Raw genomic sequence first — 12,356 nt, forward strand, 5'->3', positions numbered from 1 at the left:
TCCACTACAAATGCGGAAGGTCAACATAGGTGGAAGTGGTAGATTGAGACCAGCCCATGCAAAAAAAAACATATCTCTAGTTTAAACTGACAGATTTTGATGGGGATTTTGATGGCACACGGGTGCGTCAACAGTAACTAGTGTTGTTTATCAGTGTAGCATTTCTAGTGTTGATTCAATAGTGAATAAAGAGAAACAATACCTTAAAAAGTCCATAAATGTATATACTTCTTGTGCAATTTATATAGGCTACTTTGAGGTTTTTCTTTCATTATCTAACTCTAAGAATAGTTTTGCTGATCAACAGATCAACAGGCTATAGAAATAAAAGTCCCACAAATGATGTACTTCTGGTGTAAAAACCAATGGCGAAAAAGGGAAGTGAAATACAGGCATGTCATAACGGGAGAAGGCAACACACTGATGCATGGGATGAAACCCACCCACATGTACACATATTAAATGTCAATCAGATGTAAATAAATAAATAAAAATCAAAGGTGACTGAGGCTATCACTTTCTGGATATTCCCCTAACACTCTCACCAGACTATAAATATTGGTCCTCTGTTCCCTCCACCACACAGCAGACAAGAAAGCTTGAGACCAGTATTCACAGCAGACTTCTCCTCATCTAATCTCCAACCCACCTGAGCCAGCATGTTCACCCCTCGTCTTGCTATGCTGTCTGTGCTTGTTCTTGTACTGAGTGCCATCACATTTAGCGAAGGTAAGTGACAACTGGAATGTTTGTATGTTTGAGTGTGGAAGTGTTTAACTATATTTGTGGGGGCCAGATATGTGTGTGTGTGTGTGTGTGTGTGTGTGTGTGTGTGTGTGTGTGTGTGTGTGTGTGTGTGTGTGTGTGTGTGTGTGTGTGTGCATGTGTGTGTGTGTGTGTGTGTGTGTGTGTGTGTGTGTGTGTGTGTGTGTGTGTGTGTGTGTGTGTGTGTGTGTGTGTGTGTGTGTGTGTGTGTGTGAGAGACCCAAACTGACCCATAAGTGTGTGTTGTGTAGGTCTTCGAATGTCAAGCGGGCCGGAGAAGTGCTGCTTTACCTTTGCTGAGCGTCAGATACCCAGAGGAAGAGTGGTGGGTTACACAAAGACCAGCCAGCAGTGCTCTAACCCGGCAGTTATGTGAGTAAACCCTATTGTACTTATACTATTGATGTGTGTGTAAGTGGATATGTGTGTGGCGATGAGAGTTAGGCTTATCACAATTTGATTCAAACACTCAAGATGCCGTACCGTATGTAGGAATTCAAATGAATGAAATGTCAAAGAAACGGTGATATGTTGTAAAAGTAGTGTGAAACAGGTGTCAGACAGACATAGTCATTGATTCAATCATGCTGTGACTGGGACAGTTACAGGGGGTTAGGGTTACCCATTAGTGGCCGAATCCTCAAAGCAATCTGTGTTAGAGATCAATCCACAAGGAGAGACACAACAACCTCTTATCATCCAGGGGTCAAATTCAATGTTGTTGTGAGTTTACCCCTGTTGTAAAATGCAGAATGTGCTATATTCCTCCTTCATGTGATTGATTTTCACTACTTCACTTTCACATTGGGCATTTTCTTCTCAAATAAGATCATTTGATTTGATTTATTTAACTATGCAAGTCAGTTAAGAACAAATTCTTATTTACAATGACAGCCAAACCTGGATGACACTGGGCCAATTGTGCCCAGCGTGGAATTGAACCATGGTCTGTAGTGACACCTTAAGCACTGAGCTGTAGTGCCTTAGACCGCTGCACCACAAGTCACATCATAATCTAAAAAAGGATGGTGTCAGTATCAACGGTATCTTGTATGTGCATTTCCCTATGGGGTTCATACTGTTATGCTGTGCTGATAACAGTGCATTTCTATGTTCAGGTTTAAGACCCAGAAGGGGAGACAGGTGTGTGCCAGGCCCTCAGACAGATGGGTGAAGGACTACATCAACATCCTGGACGGCAAGAACTTTGGGAAGCAGACGCCACTCCTGTAACCATGGTGATGTGACCCTCATCTATGTCAACGTCAAAGCAAATCCTTCAAAACCTATTTTATTACTCGGTTACACAAGAAGGACATGGCTAGAACTCTGCCTCAGAGAGAGCAGTCAAGGTCCTGAGCCAAAACACCACCCGGGTCTATCTGGGCAAATAGATAAGCTAAATGATCTTCATATAACTGTAATGCTGTGTATACCTCTCTCTTTACCATTTCATGCCTGTGATCAATAGTCAATATTTATTTTTTGAATCCGTAAAACACATATATGTTCTGAATGAGTTGTGCATAGTGATGATTAGATTAAATTAGAATGTAGTTCCATAGAATGTCCCATGGAACAACCTTCTATAGTCCCATTCTGTTTGATTGCCTTCAATGAATTAAAATGCATGTGGATAAACCATTTGTTGGTTTTAATGCATCTCTCTATGTTTTAATGCTTACCTGATGAAACAGGACTGTAAAAATATATCTAAACCACATTCAGTTGTAGGCTACTTAATTGTGTCTGTGTCTAAACCTTTCAGCATGAAACACATGTTATATGCCATTTAGCAGACACTTTTATCCAAAGCAACAGTCATGCATGCATACATTTTACATATGGCTGGGCCCAGGAATCAAAACCACTACCCTGGAGTTACAATTGTCATGCTCTACCAACTGAGCTACAAAGAACCACGAAGTGGCCAGCTAATTCTGATGCTCATCTGCTATCTGCAACTGACCTCTAGTGGTGGATTTCTAACTTGTGCGTGTGTGTGTGTGTGTGTGTGTGTGTGTGTGTGTGTGTGTGTGTGTGTGTGTGTGTGTGTGTGTGTGTGTGTGTGTGACCCAAACTGACCCATACGTGTGTGTTGTGTAGGTCTTCGAATGTCATGTGGCAGGAGAAGTGCTGCTTTACCTTTGCTGAGCGTCAGATACCCAGAGGAAGAGTGTGTGTGTGTGTGTGTGTCACATTCCAAAAATGTGCGTTGGCCAAAAAAAACACAATTTTACACTCAACAAACGTGCATTCTAACAGAACATAACTAATAGGCCTAATTCAGCTACTTCAACTGCACAGCCACAAGAGAGCGCAACTAGACCGTATACGGCGGATGTCAAAAGACAATGTGGGATGAATTCATTTACGTTTCTGTTTCTTGATTATCCTGTTGAGAATCCGAAGAAGAAGCACACATGTATGCGATACTTGACCTGTGAAATATACAAATCAAACTGCGCATTTTTGGTATTTAAGTCCAAGGCATTCGTAAAAGATTCGAGGTAAAAGGCTCGGCTGGCCACAATGCAGACAGTTCACCTTTAGAACCAATAGAATTCGGTAGGCTGGCGGATCTTGTCTGACATCACAATTTTAGATGTCTTTAGCCAATAGGCATGCAGTTCCAAAGGAGGACACAATCGCCTTTTGAGATTTGTAGCTTGGAGAAAAAAAATCCCTTCTGCTGTTCATGATGCTTTACTAGTGGTATGTCGATACCACCTACCCAATTCCATTATTTTGGGCCCGTTTAGAGGCATTAGGGTTCTGTTGCTACATTTTTTTTAAACGTTAAATTGCCTGAATAGGACGTGTCTTTTGAAAGCAGCGTCTCTAACGCTTTTGTTTCGTAGTTTTCTTATTTTTGTATGCCTGATTTCTTCGGCTCCTGGGTGGGTGGTGTCACACTAGTACTACAATGATCGAACGACCAGAATCTACAGTTGCCAGCATTGCAGTAAGTGTTATTCTGATCACATTAAATCAATGTTGATATTCTGTCTCGCGTGAACTGGATTTAAACATTTCCATGAATGAATTGAAACCAATGACTTTATGCAACCGACGTTGTCTCCAACGTTAGAACTCCATTATGGTCCATGGCAATACTATAAGAGGAATGTGACCGAAAATGCTGATTTCACATAGACAATTCCTATTCCATATAGCTCTCGGCCAGAGTACGGGTTTATTCGACTCCATTCTCGCTTATAATTGACAAGAAGAGAAGGGTTCCGCGCCCGGTCGTGTAGAGGAATGGCCATGCATACTTATGCGCGTTTAAGAATCCACAAGGGAATTTATAAGATGATGTTTCCATTCATTTTTTTGTTTCCACGCCTAGGCCATTTTTTAAAATTTGCGTCCGTGATGAAGGCTATTATGTAGTCTTTGATGATGTCATTATAGGCCTAGGCTATAAAAAGTGGTCTTAGTCAAATATTGATTGAACATGTTCAGTTCATTATTGTATTAGAATGCAGAAAAACGTGATCATTTGACACATTTGCATTGACTAACAGAATCCGAATGCAGTTGCTGTCATCCAGCTAACCCTGGTGTGCTTTTCATTCTGCACCACACACATCTTTATTCACAGTCCTCGGATCTCTCTCTTCTCATTCTCTCTCTCTCTCTCTCTCTTTCTGTCTCATACTCATGTATTTATACCTACGTCAGTCCCTCTTCAAAAGGTCCCCAATAATTCTAGTTTCTACCGTCTGTTAGTGTTAACTCCAGGTGATGAGAGAGCTGAGATTACATCACAGCAAAGTTATATAATCCAGCATGGGTAGGGAGGGAGTATGGAAATTGCTTTGGGGCCATTTAAAATCACTATGTGCCTGTACACATAGTGAACTGTAAACAACAGCAAGATATCAATATTGGATTGACGGTCATGAACCCTTTATGTATGTGACCTTTTGCTTGGACCTGTTATTTTCCACCAATAATGTACATGTGTAAATTGAAAAACTCTTGATTGCCACTAGGGTTGCAAAGGGTCAGAAACTTTCCGGTAAATTTCAGGCATTTTCCCAGAAATTTTCCATGAGAAGTTAAGCCTGGGAATTTTGCTTAAATTTATTTTAAAAAGTTAGCTTATAACAGTGAACCTTTTTTTGTGGGATACACATAAGTTAATTCTAGGTATTGTGGCATATTTTGGTTAAACTATCCCCAATTCAATGGAATTGCAATCCTCTGCATGCACAGTGCACTCTCCCATCACATGTACAGCTGATTCTCAAGATCTTGCACACTAATGAGATGCTATTGAGCCCACACTACTACACTGTCTGGGCCAAGGACTACAAGCTTTCAGGTAAGTTTTAATTACAATACTGGGTGGGGTAAATATATTTTATATGACATACATTATGTTTTGTTAACTAGTAAATAGTAGCCTACAGCAAAATGTGTTTAAATCATTTCTAACTTGTTAACCATTTCTGCTAGTTAGTTTTTGCTACCATGTGGGTTTTAGCTTGCTTGAGCGTGTTAACTGATGAGTGTTAATTCACCTGTTTCCATACATGTTTCATTTTAAAACATTTATCTAACAAAGGAGTTGTTTAATTTAACTGCTTAACTATTTATCTGTACATGGAATTGTTTTAGTTTTTTTACTTGTTTTTTTCTACAGGAAAATGCCACGGGCTCTATCTGATGTGTGAAGACATTTTACTACAGCTAATGTAGAAGGAAAAGCTGTGTACATTTGCAAATACTGTGCCAAATCATATGTGAAGAATGCAACAAAGATGCAGAATCATCTGACCAAGTGCATAAAGTCTCCTCAGCCCTCACAACAAACAACTCTGACAAAAGTCCCTCTACTTCTATTCGAGGTGAAAATGATGAATCATACACCTTATCGATAGCAACAGCTCATGATCTTCCTGGAATATTATTATTTTTTGACTCAATGGAGGAACTTAGTCAGAGAAATGCTGATGAATACTTGCTCGAGCTGTGTATGTGACTGGTTCACCTCTGATGCACACAGGCAATGTGTATTGGAAGAGATTTTTGAATGTTCTTCGCCTAGCCACCCCTCCAACCAGACATGCTTTATCTACTCATTTATCTACTCATTTGCTTATCTACTCATTTATCTACTCAACCAGTATTCTACAAGAGCACAGACACAAGGGACAACAGACACACCGGTCTCTACATTGCAGATGAGCTGAAGGCAGTCATCAATGACCTTGGACCACAGAAGGTATTTGCACTGGTGACAGACAATGCTGCAAACATGAAGGCTGCTTGGTCTAAAGTGGAGGTGCCCTACCCTCACATTACACCCATTGGCTGTGCTGCTCATGCATCGAATCTGCTCCTCACAGACATCATGACACTGAAAACAATGGATACACTCTACAAGAGAGCTAAGGAAATGGTTAGGTATGTGAAGGGCCATCAAGTTATAGCAACAATCTACCTCACCAAGCAAAGTGAGAAGAATAAGAGCACCACATTGAAGCTGCCCAGCAACACCCATTGGGGTGGTGTTGTCATAATTTTTTGACAGTCTCCTGTAGGGGAAGGAGTCTCTCCAAGAAATGGCCATATCGCAGTCTGCCGATATAGACAGCCCTACCAAGAGCATCCTCCTGGATGATGTATTTGGGAGAGAGTGGTAAGCAGCCTGAAACTCCTGAAACCTATAGCAGTAGCCATTGCACGGATTGAGGGAGTCCATGCCATCCTGTCTGATGTTCAGACTGCTTGCAGATGTAAGAGAATAAATCCGTACTGTCCTGCCCACTTCACTGTTGATCAAAGCAGAGGAAACTGCAGTTCTGAAATACATCAAAAAGCGTGAAGACTTCTGCCTGAAGCCCATACAAATGTCGCAGCACTACATGTCGACCCCAAGTATGCTGGCAAGAGCATCCTGTCTGATGTAGAGATCAACAAGGCCTATGGTGTAATCACTACCGTGTCTCGCCACGTTGGCCTGGAGGAGGGCAAGGTTCTTGGCAGTCTGGCAAAATATACTTCCAAGCAAGGGCTTTGGGATGGAAATGTAATATGGCAGTCGTGCCAACATATCTCATCAGCCACCTGATGGAAGGGAATTTGAGGATCTGAGGCTCTTTCCCCTGTTGCCTCCATCCTCCAAATCCCACCAACATCAGCCTCCTCTGAGTGCAACTGGTCCTTGTTTGGGAACACACACTCCAAAGCACGAAACAAGCTGACCAATTACAAGGGTCGAAAAATGTATGGCCATCCGGGCAAATTTGAGGCTTTTTGAGCCTGACGACGAGCCATCCTCAATAAGGTTGGAAAGTGACAGTGAAGATGAGGCCTCAGTCTGATGTTCAAGACATGAACACCTGAGAGGAAGACAACCAATGCTTTAGTTTCTAGACTATCATTTTACAGATGAATGTTGAAAACTTTTTGGGGATATGCGATGGGTCATTCAATATTCCCTTTTGTTGTTCAATGAAATTTCCCATATGAAGAGTCGACTCATTTAATTAAAGTTCAATTCGTAACAATTACAGTTGAAGTCGGAAGTTTACATAAACCTTAGCCAAATACATTTAAACTCAGTTTTTCACAATTCCTGACATTTTAATCCTAGTAAAAATTCCCTGTCTTAGGTCAGTTAGAATCACCACTTTTTATTTTCAGAACGTGAAATCTCAGAATAATAGAAGAGTGATTTATTTCAGCGTTTATTTCTTTCATCACATTTTGTCGCAACTTTGGAAGTATGCTTGTGGTCATTGTCCATTTGGAAGACCCATTTGTGACTAAACTTTAACTTCCTTCCTTGAGATGTTGCTTCAATATATCCACATAATTTTCTTTCCTCATGATGCCATCTATTTTGTGAAATACACCATCCCTATTGCAGCAAAGCACCCCCCACAACATGATGCTGCCACCCCTGTGCTTCACGGTTGGGGTGGTGTTCTTCGGCTTGCAAGCCTCCCCCTTTTTCCTCCAAACATAACGATGGTCATTAAGGCCAAACAGTTCTATTTTTGTTTCATCAGACCAGAGGACATTTCTCCAAAAAGTAAGATCTTTGTCCCCATGTGAGGTGTAAACCGTAGTCTGGCTTTTTTATGGCGGTTTTGGAGCAGTGGCTTCTTTCTTGCTGAGCGGCCTTTCAGGTTATGTCGATATAGGACCCGTTTTACTGTGGATATAGATACTTTTATACACGTTTCCTCCAGCATCTTCACAAGGTCCTTTGCTGTTGTTCTGGGATTGATTTGTACTTTTGGCACCAAAGTACATTCATCTCTAGGAGACAACGCGTCTCCTTCCTGAGCGCAATGAAGGCTGCATGGTCCCATGGTATTTATACTTAAGTACTATTGTTTGTACAGATGAACGTGGTACCTTCAGGCATTTGGAAATTGGTCCCAAGGATGAACCAGACTTGTGGAGGTCTACAAATTATTTTTGAGGTCTTGGTTGATTTCTTTTGTTTTCCCATCATGTCAAGCAAAGAGGCACTGAGTTTAGAGGTAGGCCTTGAAATACATCCACAGGTACACCTACAATTGACTCAAATGATGTCAATTAGCCTATCAAAAGCTTCTAAAGCCATGACAATTTTCTGTATAAAGGCACAGTCAACTTAGTGTATGTAAACTTCTGACCCACTGGAATTGTGATACAGTGAAATAATCTGTCTGTTAACAATTGTTGGAAAAATGACTTGTCATGCACAAAGTAGATGTCCTAACCGACTTGCCAAAACTATAGTTTGTTAACAATACATTTGTGGAGTGGTTGAAAAACAAGTTTTTAATGACTCCAACCTAAGTGTATGTAAACTTCTGACTTAAACTGTATAGTCTATCTTGTCCTTTGGGTTCACATTGAACCTTTACCCTGCTACTAGTTCAAATTGTATTTGTCACATACACATGGTTAGCAGATGTTAATGCGTGTGTAGCGAAATGCTTGTGCTTCTAGTTCCGACAATGCAGTAATAACCAACGAGTAATCGAACAATTCCACAACTACTACCTTATACACACAAGTGTAAAGGGATAAAGAATATGCACATAAAGATATATGAATGAGTGATGGTACAGAACGGCATAGGCAAGATGCAGTAGATGATATAGAGTACAGTATATACATATACATATACATATGAGATGAGTAATGTAGGGTATGTAATCATTATATTAAATGGCATTGCCACACAATGCCACTTAATATAATGATTAGATACCCTACATTACATACCCGACATAGCATTGAGTGGCAAGTGATACATTTTTTCCATCAATTTCCATTATTAAAGTGGCTGGAGTTGAGTCAGTGTGTTGGCAGCAGCCACTCAATGTTAGTGGTGGCTGTTTAACAGTCTGATGGCCTTGAAATAGAAGCTGTTTTTCAGTCTTTCGGTCCCTGCTTTGATGCACCTGTACTGACCTCGCCTTCTGGATGATAGGCGGGGTGAACAGGCAGTGGCTCGGGTGGTTGTTGTCCTTGATGATCTTTATGGCCTTCCTGTGACATTGGTTGGTGTAGGTGTCCTGGAGGGCAGGTAGGTTGCCCCCCATGATGCGTTGTGCAGACCTCACTACCCTCTGGAGAGCCTTACTGTTGTGGGCGGAGCAGTTGCCGTACCAGGCGGTGATACAGCCCGACAGGATGCTCTCGATTGTGCATCTGCAGAAGTTTGTGAGTGCTTTTGGTGACAAGCCAAATTTCTTCAGCCTCCTGAGGTTGAAGAGGCACTGCTGCGCCTTCTTCACAACGCTGTCTGTGTGGGTGGACCAATTCAGTTTGTCTGTGATGTGTACGCTGAGGAACTTAACTTACTACCCTCTTCACTACTGTCCTGTCGATGTCGATAGGGGGATGCTCCCTCTGCTGTTTCCTGAAGTCCACAGTCATCTCCTTTGTTTTGTTGACGTTGAGTGTGAGGTTATTTTCCTGACACCACACTACGAGGGCCCTCACCTCCTCCCTGTAGGCCATCTCGTCGTTGTTGGTAATCAAGCCTACCACTGTAGTGTCGTCCTCAAACTTGATGATTGAGTTGGAGGCGTGCATGGCCACGCAGTCGTGGGTGAACAGGGAGTACAGGAGAGGGCTCAGAACGCACCCTTGTGGGGCCCCAGTGTTGAGGATCAATGGGGTGGAGATGTTGTTGCCTACCCTCACCACCTGTGGGCGGCCTGTCAGGAAGTCCAGTACCCAGTTGCACAGGGCGGGGTCGAGACCCAGGGTCTCGAGCTTGATGACGAGTTTGGAGGGTACAATGGTGTTAAATGCTGAACTGTAGACGATGAACAGCATTCTCACATAGGTATTCCTCTTGTCCAGATGGGTTAGGGCAGTGTGGTTGTGATTGCGTCGTCTGTGGACCTATTGGGGCGGTAAGCAAATTGAAGTGGGTCTAGGGTGTCAGGTAGGGTGGAGGTGATATGGTCCTTGACTAGTCTCTCAAAGCACTTCATGATGACGGAAGTGAGTGCTACAGGGCGGTAGTCGTTTAGCTCAGTTACCTTAGCTTTCTTGGGAACAGGAACAATGGTGGCCCTCTTGAAGCATGTGGGAACAGCAGACTGGGATAAGGCTTGATTGAATATGTCCGTAAACACACCAGCCAGCTGGTCTGCGCATGCTCTGAGGACGCGGCTGGGGATGCCGTCTGGGCCTGCAACCTTGCGAGGTTTAAATGTTCTACTCATGTCGGCTGCAGTGAAAGAGAGCCTGCATGTTTTGGGGGCCGTGACACTGTATTGTCCTCAAAGCGAGCAAAACAGTTATTTAGTCTGTCTAGGAGCAAGACATCCTGGTCCGCGACTAGGCTGTTTTTCATTTTGTAATCCGCGATTGACTGTAGACCCTGCCACATACCTCTCGTGTCTGAGCCATTGAATTGCGACTCTACTTTGTCTCTATACTGACACTTAGCTTGTTTGATTGCCTTGCATAGGGAATAGCTACACTGTTTGTATTCGGTCATGTTTCCGGTCACCTTGCCCTGGTTAAAAGCAGTGGTTCGCTTTCAGTGTCGCGCGAATTCTGCCATCAATACACGGTTTCTGGTTTGGGAATGTTTTAATCGTTGCTGTGGGTATAACATCGCCAAAACACTTTCTAATGAACTCGCTCACCGAATCAGCGTATTCGTCAATGTTGTTGTTGAATGCAATGCGGAACATATCCCAATCCACGTGATTGAAGCAGTCTTGAAGCGTGGAATCAGATTGGTCGGACCAGCATTGAACAGACCTGAGCGCAGGAGCTTCTTGTTTTAGTCTCTGTCTGTAAGCTGAAAGCAACAAAATGGAGTCGTGGTCAGCTTTTCCGAAAGGAGGGCGGGGGAGGGCCTTATATGCGTCGCGGAAGTTAGAATAACAATGATCCAGGGTTTTACCAGCCCTGGTAGCACAATCGATATGCTGATAGAATTTAAGGACTATTGTTTTCAGATTAGCCTTGTTAAAAACCCCAGCTACAATGAATGCAGCCTCAGGATATGGGTTTCCAGTTTACATAGAGTCAAATAAAGTTTGTTTAGGGCCATCGATGTGTCGGCTTGGGGGGGAATATATACGGCTGTGATTATAATCGAAGAGAATTCCCTTGGTAGATAATGCGGTCGACATTTGATTGTGAGGAATTCTAAGTCAGGTGAACAGAAGGACTTGAGTTCCTGTATGTTGTTATGATCACACCACGTCTCGTTAATCATAAGGCATACCCCCCCGCCCCTCTTCTTACCAGAAAGATGCTTGTTTCAGTTGGCGCGATGCGTGAAGACACCAGGCTGCTGCACCGACTCCGTTAGCGTCTCTCGAGTGAGCCATGTTTCTGTGAAGCAAAGAACGTTACAGTCTCTGATGTCTCTCTGGAATGCTACACAAGCTCGGATTTCATCAACCTTGTTGTCAAGAGACTGGACATTGGCGAGTAGTATGCTAGGGAGTGGTGCGCGATGTGCCCGTCTCCGGAGCCTGACCAGAAGACCGCTTCATTTGCCCCTTTTACGGCATCGTTGTTTTGGATCGCCGGCTGGGATCCGATCCATTACTGCATAGTTTCCTAGGAACGTGAAGCGAGGCGGCCATTTCTTTCGGTGCCAGAAGTTACGTTTACTCAAGATGCAAGGAATTGTGCGATTGAATCATTTGCAATAATGTCTACTTATGATAAGGTAAACGGTTTCTGTTTCTGTCTCCATATGATATGGTAAATATAACCAATGCAAAAAACATCTACATTTAAATGGTATTAGGATTCTTTTGCATATATTCCTGTTAAATCCCATATATTCCCGTTAATTCCCATGAAAAGTTTCCCAAAATGTGCAACCCTAATTGCCACAATCGATACAGATCGCATCATTTAGATGTAGGGTGCTGTGGGTGATTACACCACTGTCACATGCTGATGCACAGACCTGATTACATGAATGTTCCATTTTCCCTGGAGGAACATACTTTTTCTTACCACTGTATAGCATGTGAATCCTTTGGAAATACCTGCATTTCTGCATCAATTGGTCATCAAATTTGATCTGATCCTCTTCTAGGTCACAACAATAAACAAACAGTCTGCTTAAACTAATAACACAC

The 12,356-nt window shown here is 42.6% G+C and overlaps 2 protein-coding genes across 5 annotated transcripts in view; both read left to right on the forward strand.

The window, feature by feature from the left end:
* Positions 1–555: 555 nt before the first annotated feature.
* LOC109867251 (C-C motif chemokine 4) lies at positions 556–2,488 on the forward strand. The gene is made up of 3 exons (XM_020456307.2): positions 556–729; positions 1,017–1,137; positions 1,884–2,488. The coding sequence occupies exons 1-3, from the start codon at positions 660–662 to the stop codon at positions 1,996–1,998; spliced, it is 306 nt and encodes a 101-aa protein (XP_020311896.1). The 5' UTR covers positions 556–659; the 3' UTR covers positions 1,999–2,488.
* A 669-nt stretch (positions 2,489–3,157) lies between these two features.
* The window catches only part of LOC109867794 (septin-7), a 30,700-nt gene continuing 21,501 nt past the window's right edge, over positions 3,158–12,356 (forward strand). For 2 of the 4 annotated variants that reach the window (XM_020457085.2, XM_020457086.2), the window contains exon 1: positions 3,429–3,730. In XM_020457085.2, the coding sequence (XP_020312674.1) occupies positions 3,692–3,730 (39 nt within the window). In that variant the 5' untranslated portion in view covers positions 3,429–3,691. Of the gene's footprint in view, positions 3,731–12,356 lie in introns of all 4 variants that reach the window. The other 2 variants (XM_031801376.1, XM_031801377.1) reach the window with 2 other exon arrangements.

The sequence above is a fragment of the Oncorhynchus kisutch genome, linkage group LG22 (genome assembly GCF_002021735.2).
Source record: "Oncorhynchus kisutch isolate 150728-3 linkage group LG22, Okis_V2, whole genome shotgun sequence".
Lineage (NCBI taxonomy): Eukaryota > Metazoa > Chordata > Actinopteri > Salmoniformes > Salmonidae > Oncorhynchus > Oncorhynchus kisutch.